This window comes from Zootoca vivipara, chromosome 2, assembly GCF_963506605.1.
Source record: "Zootoca vivipara chromosome 2, rZooViv1.1, whole genome shotgun sequence".
NCBI classification, from domain to species: domain Eukaryota; kingdom Metazoa; phylum Chordata; class Lepidosauria; order Squamata; family Lacertidae; genus Zootoca; species Zootoca vivipara.
The window spans coordinates 70,293,078-70,307,719 of record NC_083277.1 but is presented as its reverse complement, the minus strand read 5'-3'; the positions used below and the strand labels follow the sequence as shown (position 1 = coordinate 70,307,719).

The 14,642-nt window shown below is 44.1% G+C and overlaps 1 protein-coding gene across 1 annotated transcript in view; it reads right to left on the bottom strand.

Moving 5' to 3' along the window:
- The window catches only part of SLC22A4 (solute carrier family 22 member 4), a 79,438-nt gene that overhangs the window by 29,523 nt on the left and 35,273 nt on the right, over positions 1-14,642 (bottom strand). Inside the window, exons 2-3 of the mRNA XM_035105413.2 lie at positions 4,649-4,752; positions 1,887-2,041 (exon numbers count right to left, since the gene is read on the bottom strand). Of these exons, the coding sequence (XP_034961304.1) occupies positions 1,887-2,041; positions 4,649-4,752 (259 nt within the window). The remainder of the gene's footprint in view (positions 1-1,886; positions 2,042-4,648; positions 4,753-14,642) is intronic.

Sequence of the window (14,642 nt, the reverse complement as noted above, 5' to 3'; positions counted from 1 at the left end):
CAGTATGATTATTAGATTGAAAAAAGTGCCCCATAGTAAAAAAAAACACTCAAAAGTTCCTCCAAAAGAGAAAATCATCGCTCCAGTTTATTGAAATGAGCATGTGTGAACTCAAAGCATGTCCAAATGAAGTGATTCCAGTAGTTAGTGGATGTAACTTTCCACAACTGCATGACTCCCTGCCTATTCCCTCACTCCTGTCCCCTGTACAATCCTGCTTCAGTGTTTGGCATTTGTGGCTACAGCCTTTGAGATTTCTCCAGCAAAGGGTACCAAATGAGGAAGGAAAATCTGTACAAGCGCGGAATATGTTGGTTAACAAAATTGCATTGTTATTCAGTCTACGCTGCTGGAGAGACAATGAAAATGAGAGGCATCTTAAGCATATTTTACCTAAATGCACAAAGACATGAGGCATGGACAAAGTGTGTTTAAATTTTTTAAAAACCCAACCCCCAGGTATAAAATTTTCCATTTTTTAAAAAACTAAGCATGGCAATGCAGTTCACCATTCCCATTCTGTCAGCCGTGGTTGACAGGATGGTGCAGGTGTGTGTGTGTGTGTAGGGGTGCACACCTGACTTCTCAACACCAAGCATCATTGCCACTTACCGAGGGGGGAGGGGCAAGGTGCTGGGAGCTCCACAAGATGTGGCACAGTGCCCACATGGTGCTGAGCATCCTGCACAACACTCTTCCTCCTCTTAGTCAGCGGCAGCAATGATCAGCAGGGGGACACCAGGAATGCATCACTGTACTGCCCAAGAAAGCCTGCTAACCCCGGCTACCTTCGGCCCAGCTTGGTCCAGTACAAGAAAAATAATGCATGGCAGTTCAAGGAAACACAATTTTGCCTCAACAATAGAAACATATATTTTTTAAAATGGAAAGAGTCACTTTCTACATGTTAAAATGCATCATACAATAACATTCTGACCCTATATCCACCACAAGAGGCTTCAAGCACCTCAAAACAAAGTTGAACATTTTCTGGGGGGTGGGGAAAGATTAAAATATCCCATCCCAATAAAAACCTATAATAATACAGAAGTTTAAATGAGTGTCAATGAAACTATAATCAAATTTACAGAAACTTAGTAATGTTTGGAATGGGAAAGACAAGGACCTATATGTAAACAGCTCTGGTGTAGTAGCCACTTTCAAATGGCACTATATGGAGGTTGCCTCTACCAAGTAAACCATTTAACTTGAGTGTTACCTTTGTGCCTCTTTTTCTCCCGACCACCATTTAGATGATAGATTATAAAGGATTTTGGAGCATAAGCTATATTTGTTTACTTATTTTACCCTGTGAATCATCGTGTATGGCATGACACAGATAAATCTAATAATAATAGTAATAATAATAATAATAACACCAACAGCATGGAACACCTAAGCAAGATGAGGTTATCTGATTTTTTTTAAAATACTATTTTTTACAAATTTTTCAGATGCATATCACTCTAGTCTCCAAAGGAATGTAACATTTTTGAATGCCCATTCAACTCATTGTTCATCCACATTTTGGGGGATGGAACAGTTTTTGAATTGTTCTCTGCTCATTTCTCACCTAATTACTGGGAAACTTAAATATCTAGAAATAATTTCTATGCCATTGCTGAAATTGCAATTGGCCAAATAAAGAAAGATCTCATCTAGTTTGGCGCAGAGAACCAGACCTCAATTCTAGACCTACAGAGCAGAATAGATTATGGCAAATTTATCTATAGCAATTTTGCTAAATGTTCCTAAAAGAAGTTTAGCCTCTTAGACACAGGACTATCAGTTACACAGAATCATTTCTTACTAAGTGAAATAATTTAGTATGCATACTCAAACTACCATGCTAAGAGGACATTTCAATGGAGTGGAAATAGTCTTACCTAATATGAAGGCCACAACGTAGTTTGAAATCTGTCCCATGCCAACTAGAACAAAAAGAACTGTGAACATTTCCCAGCTGGTTGAGAAGATCTGCAGGAAGCTGAAACCTGTCTGCACACCCATGGTTGCAAATAGAACAGACTTTCTGCCAAACCTTTTGAGGAAAAGAACAAAAAACAAACAAGCAAGACCGTAAATGAATCCACAATATTGTTATTGCCTCATTCTAGAGAAAGCAAAGAAACCTAGCAGGTTGATTTAACTTAAGACTCAAGGAGCAGACATTTCTCCTGCAGATAGGGGCTGGAGCATTGAGTTTACGTTTTGAAAGTTTGGATATTGGCAACATTCACCCAACATTGCACAACCTGTTCATTATTTTTCACTAGAACACAGACTTGTGACATTTTATGAGCCCCACTTTTCAAAAATAAAAATGGTACCCTAGAACAGACTGCCCCAAGAGTCAAATGGAATTCCCTGGGCCCCTCTGTGTGGCCACGGGGACTCAATCTAGGCCACACACCTTCCGCAGCCACACCGTTCAATGGTTCTGCTTTATAGCAAGGTTTCCCAAACTTGGGTCTCCAGCTGCTGTTGGACTTCAACTCCCATCATCCCTAGCTAGGAAGACCAGTGGTCAAAGATGTTGGGATTTGTAGTCCAAAAATAGCTAGAGATCCAAATTTGGGAAACCCTACTTTACCGGAACTTTTGAGTGCTTTTTCCTGGCTGGAGTGTGCCCCTGGACTCCAATAATGCTTTTTGCTTGCATGGATGCAAGATAGGGACCCAGGTGGCGCTGTGGGTTAAACCACTAAGCCTAGGGCTTGCTGATCAGAAGGTCGGTGGTTCGAATCCCTGTGACGGGGTGAGCTCCCGTTGCTCGGTCCCAGCTCCTGCCAACCTAGCAGTTCGAAAGCACATCAAAAATGCAAGTAGATAAATAGGATAAATAGGAACTGCTACAGCGGGAAGGTAAACGGCGTTTCCGTGTGCTGCTCTGGTTCGCCAGAAGTTGCTTTGTCATGCTGGCCACATGACCTGGAAGCTATACACCGGCTCCCTCGGCCAATAATGCGAGATGAGCACGCAACCCCAGAGTTGGTCATGACTTGAGGGCTTTTTCCTGGCTGGAGTGTGCCCCTGGACTCCAATAATGCTTTTTGCTTGCATGGATGCAAGATAGAGTAGGGCATGTGAGTGTGTGTAGAAACTCTCATATTATGCAAAGGTAAAATTTACATGTTTTGTTCTGCCCACTTTTGCTTCTGGTCCTGCCCACCATGGGTGTGTCACCCCTGGAAGGATGCCAAGGATTAACCAACAACTCACAAAAATGAGGCAAGCTTTTGAGTTCTTCAGAACTCTGCATCAGACAAGATGTTTTAAAAAGCAGGGAGTTAGCAGAATCTGTTTTTGGGGGAGGGGAGTACAAACATTAGGCAGGGTTGTACCCATGGGGTCAGCTTGTAATAATAATTATGATGATGATGATGATGTAGACCAGGCATCCCCAAACGTCGGCCCTCCAGATGTTTTGGACTGCAATTCCCATCATCCCTGACCACCTGTTAGCCCTGGTCCTGTTAGCTAGGGATCATGGGAGTTGTAGGCCAAAACATCTGGAGGGCCACAGTTTGGGGGTGCCTGATGTAGACCATTCTGTGAACTCAAATTAATAAAGCTTGACAACCACCAATTTGTCCTGTGCATTCTCTAATTGCAAATTAAAATGACAATTAACTCATTATGCTCATCACACCAAGAGGCAGCACAGCTACAGGTACCTTTGCTTTAAACCATTGAAATTATGTAAATATTGCTGGACAAAATCCTGGTGTTTTCTGTATTCTGTCTAATCGGAGTGATGCTTAGTAAAGAGAAGCAAGATATAATCAGATAACAAGTATTTTAAGTATCAGCTGATGTCACAATAATTTTACAATTGATAAAGTTAAATAATCTGGATTTGCCTTTCTTAGCAGATGAACACATGGTGGCAGCATGTCATTTTCACACTTCCTTTTACTTATCTCAAAATCACAGCCTCTTAAGGCAGCATATCCAGAATACTAGCCTTCACAATAATTAATTACTTGCCCTTCATTCTAAGATCACAGCGCAGGTTACAACAATTAAAACAGAATATCAGAAGAGTTGAAAACAACTAACAATCACAGAAATAACAATAGCATTTTGCTGTCCAAATTATAACACTGATTGTGAAAACCTTGCAGCAATGGTTTACCACAATCCTTTTTCTTTTATCTTCATCCTGGCTCAGGTGTATTTTTATTTCCTTTTCCTGTGTTACACTCATACTCACAGTGTCCTTTTATGGAAGTGAAAATTAATCTGAAAGTACTGGCAAAAACATGTTGCATAATATTATTATTGTTTACTTTTTGTAGGCAAGAATGAATACCCATATACAGCATGGTACACTCACAGTCTCCCTCTCTCCCTCATATGCATGTGTAAGACTTGTAAAGCGCTTTGAGGTTTTTACAATCAAGTGGTGTATAAATTTTTATTAAATAAATAAATAAAGTAGCAGAAGTCAAGGAAGAATGTGTCTTTCTTTTTTTACTGAGGCATGCCTAAGAGTCTAGAAAGTAAAGGGGAAATTCACATTGAGCATGGCACACTATTTGAAGCCTGCTGCGTACGTCGAATTTTGAAAACACTAAATATGACCCTGCTCCCTCAAAAGTGCAGGGCAAAAATCCTAGGGCAGCCAGCTGACTGTGTACTTTACCTGTCTGAGAGTTGTCCTGATACAAAGGATCCAAGCAGCACACCCACAAAGAACAAAGATGTAGTTAAGGGGGTTTTCCAGTCATCATCACACACCAGATTCCACTGCAAGAGAAACACAACAAAGCAAATCCCATGTCATTAAGGCATAAATTTAGCTTAAATTGGTTGCTAACTATATGGATTAGCAGTGACTAAGCAAGAAAGAAAACTTAGGGTAGTGGGGAAGCGCTCAGTAAAAATATCAGCTGAATGTGCTCCTGCTGATAAAAAGCCAAATCCCATGCTAGAGTGTACAGGCGCTCTTAGAATCATAGAATCATAGAGTTGGAAGAGACCACAAGGGCCATCCAGTCCAACCCCCTGCCAAGCAGGAAACACCATCAAAGCATTCTTGACATATGCCTGTCAAGCCTCTGCTTAAAGACCTCCAAAGAAGGAGACTCCACCACACTCCTTGGTAGCAAATTCCACTGCCGAACAGTAAGAGCTTTCTCTCTGTGTGTCTCTCTCACCCACCCACCACCACCACTACTATGCGCATCCCCATCACTCACAACCACAATTACCATGAAATAAATAAATAACCCTTCCTTCACTTGGGGCTGCTGCCCAAACAAGGGAAGGCAGCCTTTGATCAACCAGCGGTGTGGGGTGGGTGGTGCCTTCTCCCCACCTCTGCTGTGTTTGCACACCCATCCTGACACCAGTTCTGCTGGTCACCCTTCTTAGCCCTTCTGGCTCTTGGTATGCAGGCAGATTTGGGACCGGCTGGGCTGCAGCCCAGGTGAGTCTCCTCCCTGTGTACACCACTTTATGTGACTTCATTTGTGGTGGGGGAACACCTGTATTACCGTAGCAAAGGAACTGAAAATAAAATGGGGGGGGTTCTATAATAACGCTTATCTGTATCCAACCTCTTTATACGATGCATAATTTTATAAACCAGAGTTGGGGAACAAGTGGCTTTCCAGATGTCACCGTCTTTAGCCCTAACTCATGGTTGGGGTGATGGGAGCTGTAGTCCAACAACATCTGGAAGGCCACAAGTTCTGCTTTGCTGTTATAAACCCCTAGCATTTAGATATATTTTTCTAAACTAAAAAGCCCCAAATGCTTTAGCTTTGCCTAACAGAGAAGGTGCTCCAGCTCTCTGCTAAATTTTGGTTGCACCTTTTCCAGTTCTACAGTGACATTTTTGAAAAAGGTTTGACCATACATGTACATAGTATTGCATAAGGGCAGTTATGATATGGACTGTTCTATTTACTGTCCCAAATTGGGGAGATATTCACTAGCTTATATGGCTGTAAAGAAAGGATTTTGAAGATGTTCAGAAGCTAACCCTGAGATGGGAGGAGAAGCAAGCTTTGGAACAAATTTAGCTAGCTCCTAAGGTATTTCAAAAATTGGAAACTCATCTTCTTCTTAGATATGGTGTACTGCAACAACCTGGGGCAAACAAATCAATCCTATATAGACATAATCACCTAGGAGTAAGCCCCACTGAAGTTAACAAGACTGACTTTTGAGTAAACATGTATAGCATTGTGGTATCATCTGATGTTGTGCTTTGCAATGTTATCTTATGCTAGCCTAAGAACTCTCAACACATAAGCAAATTCACGGAAATACAGATCTTTTTTGTTTACAAATATAAAATACTTTTATTACCAACACCTATACAGTCGTACCTTGGTTTTCAAACAGCTTAGTTGTCAAACGTTTTGGCTTACGAACGCTGCAAACCCGGAAGTGACTGTTCCAGTTTGCGCACTATTTTTGGAAGCCGAACATCCAACGGGATTTCCAATTGGATGCAGGAGCTTCCTGCAGCCAATCAGAACCTGCGCTTTGGTTTCCAAACGTTTTGGAAGTCGAATGGACTTCCGGAACGGATTCCGTTCAACTTCCAAGGTACAGCTGTATATCTGAAAGAAATGAACTCTTTATTACAATGCATTTGTCTGTGTGTACAGAGTTAATGGGGTCATGAAGAGTCGGACACGACTAAACGACTAAACAACAACAACAGAGTTAATAACAGGCATTTGCTGAAGATAAAATCAATACTCTGCAAATGTAGGCCAAATATCCTTCAGTTGAAAGTTGAGAAATGCCGACAGACAGCTCTGCTCCCACAGAGCTTAGATTACAGAACTCATGTTCTGCAACATGCACACAATTGGCAAACAAACCAGAAGTCAAATCACTTTCAACAGAGCATAAATTGACCTCTCTTTTCTACTGTGAACTATTTAGAGCTTTCATCTATTTCCAACTCATGGAGCTATGATTACTGGAAGAGGAGAAGCAGAAGAGAAAGAGATGGGAGGGGGGGAGAGAGAGAGAGAGAGAGAGAATGACTGAAAGAAAATACAGTCCAGAAACATTATCAGACTTTATGTATTTATATTTATTATGGGCTAAGAAACCCAGATTTTGGAACGAGAGGGAAATCGAGAGAGAGAGAGAGAGAGAGAGAGAGAGAGAGAGAGAGAGAGAAGAAGAAGAAGAAGAAGAAGAAGAAGAAGAAGAAGAAGGAGGAGGAGGAGGAGGAGGAGGAGGAGGAGGAGGAGGAGGAGGAGGAGGAGGAGGAGGAGGAGGAGGAGGAGGAGGAGGAAGAAGAAGAAGAAGAAGAAGAAGAAGAAGAAGAAGAAGAAGAAGAAGAAGAAGAAGAAGAAGAAGAAGAAGAAGAAGAAGAAGAGGAAGAAGAAAAGAAGAAGAAGAAAATATCTCACGCTTTTATAATGATGTTGCACAAGTGTAAAACAGTTAACTATAATCTATTCTGTTTCAATTTGTGCTAGGAGGAAGAGGCATGTGGGGGCATTTCGGGGGGGGGGGAATGATATGGTACCAAGTGTTAGGCAACTGCTATTCCTTAAACAAACTCAGACTGAGGAGCGTGCATTTGCAAGTTAAGTTTTTATTTTTAGTTCACTTTTTCCTTTGCAAAGTATTTAAAGCAGCCTTCAAAATATAAAGTACGTCACAAAAAATAATCAAAACAAGATTAAAACAAGACTGGGGAAAAAATGAAAACCTGTGGTTCTTTACAAGTCAGTGGCCAGAGAGTGGAAACAGCAGTTCTAACCAACACCATCCTATGAAATCAACATCCCAGGAAAAGGCAGAAAAGCTGCAAAACAATGGCCTCAAATCCAACTTCACAAGGTATCCCGGAAGGCTGATGGTATCAAAAGCTACTGATACAGGGGTATTCACGGGATTTCTTCTGGGGTGAGGGAAAATAAAACACTAAAAGGGGAAGCAGTAAAGTTTTTTCCTCCAAAATGAGAATAGTGCCTGTACATTTTGTATTGTATTTCAGGTTCTACATACACAAGCTTTCTCTGTTTAAGTCTGGGGATGACTATTCATGGGGGTGCAGGGGTGCTTTGTTGCTTTCCAGTACCCTGAGAGGTCCAGCAGAATCAAAAGGTTTTTTTTTTAGTTTACATTGTTATTATTAAAAAAGAAGATACAACTATAAAAGAGAATACCATGCTGTTACAGATATCTCATTTTACAGGTCTTCTATTTTACTTCCCTCCCCCCCCCTTTCCCCTCCCAAAATGACTTCTCAGCCGATACTGAGTTTCTCCCTTCTCGGTCTATACATACTCCCAACGTGCTTTCCCCTTAATTACTTATCGATTTTTAATTATTTTCTTCCCATAATATACAATTCTTAAATTTTCATAGAACCTTTATATATCTAATATGAGTTTAGGATTTTCCACTATTTCTGTTATATAATGCATAAATTGTTTCCAGGTTTCTTCAGACTCTTCCAATTTTACTCCTTTGATTTGTTCATATTTCTTTGCCAATTTATAATAATTATATAATTTTTGTTGCCATTCTTCCAAATTTGGGGTGTTTGCAGACTTCCAATTCATTGCTATCAGGTTTCTCGCAGCTGCTACTGCGTAACTTACACAGCATCTGTCTTGGGGTTTGATGTCTTCTGGCATCATCCCTAATAAGAAGAGTTCCGGAGATTTTTTAAATGAATACTTCAACATTTTCTTTAATTCCTTGTATATTATTTCCCAAAACATCTTGGTTTTATTGCAGTTCCACCACATATGTATGAAGGTGCCAATTTCCTTATTACATTTCCAACAAAAATTATTTAAGCCTGGATACATTTTTGCCAATTTAATGGGTGTTAAATGCCATCTGTTTTGCATTTTTAGAAGATTTTCTTTTAAATCATAATTTGGCGTGTATTTTGAATCTACTTTCCATTATTTCTCCCATTTTTCTATGCCAATTGATTTGCCTAAATCTTGACTCCACCTAATCATACAATCTTTAGTTAATTCCTCTTCTGTCTTCCATTTTAATAAAATTTGATAAAGGTTCCTCAAATATTTATTTTTATTTTCCAATAATATTTCCTCTAATTTTGATATATATTTTTCAAAACCGATTTTTTTTATCCAATTGTAATCTTTGGTTTATTTGGAAATATTGTAACCACGTTTTTGGGTGGCTTTTATTTCTTGATATTCTTTCAATTTTAAATTTCCCTCTTTCTCCTCTAATAATATTTTATATGTAGGCCAATTGTTGTCCATATTAGTTCTTCTTACAGCCACTATTTCGAGTGGTGAAACCCACCAAGGTGTTTTGGGTTCAAAAAACCTTTTATATTTCTGCCATATTACGTAGATAGATCTTCTTACGATGTTCATCATAAAAACATTTTTCCTTTCATTTTTTCCCCTCATTAGGTAGTGGTGCCATCCGAAACCCAGCCCCAACCCCTCTAGATCTAATATATCCATGTCTTTAAGTTCTATCCATTCTTTCATCCACATGATAGCGGCTGCGTCATGATAAGTTTCTAAATCAGGGAGTCCGTATCCACCCCTTTCCCTATGATCAATCATAATTTTATATTTTATTCTCGGCTTCTTGCCGTTCCATATGAATTTAGTAATTGATTTCTTCCAATCCTTAAATATTTTGCTTTTACCCAATAATGGTAGATTTTGAAATAGATATATCATTTTTGATACCACACACATTTTTACTATTGATACTCTCCCCATTAATTTTTTTCCATGCCTCCCCATAATTCTCCTGTATCAGGTCGATTCCCTTGACCGTTGTCTGTATGCCCAAATATTTTAATTTTTTTTGCAATCATTAGACCAGTTTTTTCCTGTAATTCCAATCTATAGATTAGATTGGAATTATAGATCAGAATCAAAAGGTTTGTACCTCCCCTCATCCATCTCCCAGAAACAGTCATGCACCAGGGTAACCAATGTTGTTTCTGCACCAAAACTATAGATTTTATCCAATTTTAGTCCCACACATACTGGGTCCATTAATTTCAGTGGGTTTACTCTGAATATAACTTAGTTGGATAGAATCCCACCTGTTTGTCTGTCTTATATCCCATGTTTCCCCAATATGGAGCCCAAGGTGGAAGCTAGGTCTGAGCGAGACTGTAAAGCATTCCAAGTAGAAAACTACACTTTAAGTAAGTACAACTGTACTTTTAATGGGAAAACACCTGAAACTGAACCACCACCAGCGTCATGATCCTGCATGTCCATGTCTCCGTCCTCAAGTAGCTTGGTTCACATCCTCAGGGTGAACACACTGAAAATGGCATCTATACCATGACTGGGCAGAGCCCTAGAATTGATCAGCTCCAACTTTATATATATTATAAGTCGTATCTAAATTGGAGTGGGTGTGAAGTGTGCTTTCATAAGACTAATAAAAGCCTTTGCAGACCAAAAGGCAGCACTGCTCTGATGACATGGTAGCTGGCCTCAGGAGGAGGGTTGGATTCTGGCTCCAGTGCTTGACTGTTTCTGGGAATCTCAAGTGGGGACAGTGCTGCTGCGCATAGGTCCTACTTGTGGGCTTCTCATAGGTCAAGAACAGGATGCTAAACTAGACGGGCCTCTGACCTGATCCAGCAGCACTCTTCCTAGGTTCTCTTTGCTTCCTCAGTCCTTTAGTAAAAAAAACATTTTTATTCAGCAAAAAGTTTTTCCAGCAGGCCAACACCAATACGCCTTGCTCAGATTTTTGTGGGGCACAAACTGCAACTATGCAGTGACATTTCCTTGAAGTAGCACTTGAACCGCCATCCTTCCCGCTGAGTCACAGCACAGAGGCAGATGTTACTTGTTTGCATTTATTTACCATGCTCTTTTGGAATTTCCTAGAGCTTGCCATTCCCATGTGTTGTTTCTCCCCTTTTAAGTAATTTAATAGGTGTGTCCCAACCTAGTGAAGAAACAGGAATTTTCTAACTGAACACTAGCTTTCTACACAAGATTTCCTGGCTTTGAGAATGTCCCTTATCATGCAATATTGGAATTTTGAAAATTAGCCAGGTGGCTGGAAGAGATGCCTACCATTGCCTAAACTGGGTGTGGGGGAGCCTGCCGCACTGTTTCTCAGAATTTTTCAAAATAAGTTTCTTCTCTCCTTCATATTTAGAAAGCATAATGTAATTTACATTATTATCTAGATATATGTATCCGGAGGTATTATTTGGTGGTAATTGGAATTGTGTTTTGTGTTGCAGAATGAAAGTCTGGTGTCACAGTGGCCGGAGTGGACTACTTCAGAGTAACGACGCTACGCAGCTCTGCATTTTATTCTTTTATTGGTGCTGCGTATTTACAGTGCTCAAGTCATTGCTATTTACACGGAGCGATGTTGTCAGTCGGTTTCAGAACCTCCTAATGGCTTTTGGCGCGTCTTTCTCCAACACAAAAGCTTTGGCAGACCCATCCTCTTGCCCCTCCTCTTCCTGCGTAATTCTGGAGTTGGAGGGATGGGTCTTCCCCCCTTGCTTGCCCCTTCCTGTCCCACCTGGGACCCTGGCTCCTCTACCTTGCCTGAGCCTCGGACACGACTTCCTGCTTCCCCACTGGAATCGGAACTCTCCCTGCTTTCCCCTTTGCTCGGGGACGGGCTTGAACTCAGGAGGGGAGGGACTTCGCGATATCCCCTGTCCCTCACATCCACCCCCCTCCCAAGCTCTCCTTCACCCCTCCCCAGGCCCCCCCCATGTGTCGGTGACGACTGGAAGCCTAAGAACTCAGTGCTCTCCGAGCCCGTTGGTGTGAATACCTCCCCCCAGTCCTGCGAGCCCCCCCCTTCCGCCTGGGCGGACGGGAATCCCAAAAAGTCCGTGGCGTCAGAGCTGGTGGGGGTAAAAACGTTCTGCCAATCTGCTCCTTCCTCTGACTGGGTGGATCTCGGTGACACCCATACCTCATCCTCTGGTTCCTCAAACTCCGCTTCCCAGCGCCATGGTGAGCTGCTCTCCCGTGCCTCCTCCTCCTCCCCCTCCCTTTCCATGTGCCAGGGCTTGGGTCTGTGGGGAAAGAGGGCGTGAAATTCTTCCACCAAGAATTCCTCCTGTATCTGAGTGGCTGGGACCCATTCATTCTGGGACGGTGGAGCATCCTCCCATGCCATGAGGTACTCCAGTCCCCCCACCCCCCACCTTGAATCCAGGATGGCCGTGGCCTCATTGAGTTGCTCCCTGCCTTCCCTCTCCCCCCCTCCCTCGGGGGTTTGTTCGCCGTCTCGGAGCCTGCTGCTTTCCCTGTACGGCGACAGCAGCGATCTATGAAACACTGGATGCACCCTCATGTCCTCTGGCAGTGCCAGCCTGTATGCCACCGGGTTTACCTGTTGCGTGACCGTGAAGGGGCCCAGCCTTTTGGGTGCCAGCTTTTTGCACCTCCCTCTGGTGGGAAGGCCCTCCGAGGACAACCACACCTTGTCCCCCACCCTGATGACCTCCCCTTGTCGCCTGTGGCGATCTGCCCCCTTTTTGTACGCTTCCTTGGCCCTCTCCAAGTGTTCTCTGAGCTGCTGGTGCACCGTCTCCAGTTCCTCTGCCCAATCCTCAGCCTGTGGGCCCTCCTCCTCCTCCTCCTCCCTCTCCCTCTCTGGGAAAGATCTGAGGTCGCGCCCGTAATTGGCCTTAAAGGGCGACACCCCTGTGGAGACGTGCACTGCATTGTTGTAGGCAAATTCTGCTAGTGGCAAGCGATCCACCCAGTCCGTTTGCCGCTGGCTGACGTAGCATCTCAGGTACTGCTGCAGAATGGCGTTGACCCTCTCCGCTTGTCCGTTGGTCTGCGGGTGTCTAGCCGTCGACAAGCTGACCTCCACCTGCAGGAGGTTCATGAGCCGCCGCCAGAACCTGGAAACAAATTGGCGGCCACGATCCGAAATAACCCTTAAAGGTAATCCATGCAGTCTGAAAATGTGATCAACAAACAGTTTGGCTGTCTCTTCTGCCGAGACTGCCCTGGCACACGGTATAAAGTGACACATTTTGGACATAAGGTCCACCACCACCAACACTGCAGTCTTACCCCTGGACGAAGGCAGATCTGTGATGAAGTCCATGGACACCACTTCCCACGGCCTGTGTGGTGTGGCTAAGGGCTCCAGCAACCCTGGTGGCGCTGCTCTGACCACCTTCGCCCGCTGGCAGGTGGTACAGCCCCTTACATAGTCTCGAACATCTTCCCGCACCCCTGGCCACCAGAAGTGTCTCATGACTAGGTGAGCGGTTTTGTCCCTTCCAAAATGCCCCGCTGTAGGGTTGTCGTGCATCTGCTTGAGGACCGTACGTCGAAGCTGGGTGGTGGGTAGGTACAGCGCACCCTTGTAGAAAAGCAGCCCTCTGCGTTCTGCAAAGTCTTTTGCCTGCTCCCTCCCCCCTCTCAGTTCTCTGAAGATGCGGTTGGCAAATTCATCCGCTGCCGTCAGTGCTGTGAGTTCTGCCTCGCTCACCACAGCTGCTCCGCAGGACCATGCCGACGGGGGGAAAATGTGCCTTGGGGCTGGTGGCGCCTCCTCCTCCATGTACTCTGGCTTGCGGGAGAGGGCATCCGCCCTGACATTCTGCTCCCCCGGGATGTAGTGGATGGAGAAGTTGAAGTTCGAGAAGAACTCTGCCCACCGTATCTGCCGCTGGTTGAGCACCCTGGCAGTTCTCCAGAACTCCAGGTTCTTGTGGTCTGTGCACACCTGGATGGGGTGCTTCGCGCCCACCAGGAAGTGTCGCCAGTGCTGGAACGCAGCGTAGATCGCAAGAAGTTCCCTATCAAACACTGTGTAGTTGCGTTCAGGCTGTGTCAGCTTCCTGGAGAAGAAGGCACAGGGTCTCCACTCCCTGTTGGCGTCCAGTTGCAACAAAATTGCGCCCACAGCTTTTTCAGAAGCATCTGTCTCAATGCGTAGGGGCGCGTCCTGCACCACATGGAACAGGTTTTGGTCTGAGGCGAACACTCTCTTGAGGCTTTCGAACGCTGCTTGCGCCTCTGGTGTCCACTTGAACTTCTGCTTGCCTCTCAGGCAGTCCGTGATGGGAGCCGTAACGCGAGAGAAGTTCTTGATGAACTTCCTGTAGAAGTTAGCGAAGCCTAGTAGGCGTTGGGCATCTTTGCGCGTCCTGGGGCTGTGCCAGTCCAGGATGGCCTGCACCTTGTCCTTGTCCATCGCCAGCCCCTTGTCTGACAGCTTGTAGCCCAGGAAGTCCACCTCTTTGGTGTGAAACTTGCACTTCTCCAGCTTCACATACAGGTGGTTCTCCTTCAGGCGTTGCAACACCTCTCTGACATCTTTCACATGCTGCACTGGGTCATTCGAGTAGATAAGGATGTCATCTAGGAAGACCAAGCATTTCCTGAAGAGGAGGGACCCCAGGACGTGGTGCATGAAGGCCTGGAAGCATGCTGAGCCCCCTTGCAAACCGAAGGGCATCACCAGATATTCAAAAGAGCCCAGAGGCGTGAACATCGTGGTTTTCCATTCATCTCCTTCCCGGATCCTGATCAAGTTGTACGCCCCCCTTAGGTCCAGCTTGGTGAAAATCTTGCCCCTGCGTGCCGCTGTCAGGAGATCATCCACTCTGGGCATGGGGAAAGCCACGGGCTCTGTCACCGAATTCAGCCGTCTAAAGTCCACCACAAGACGGCGCT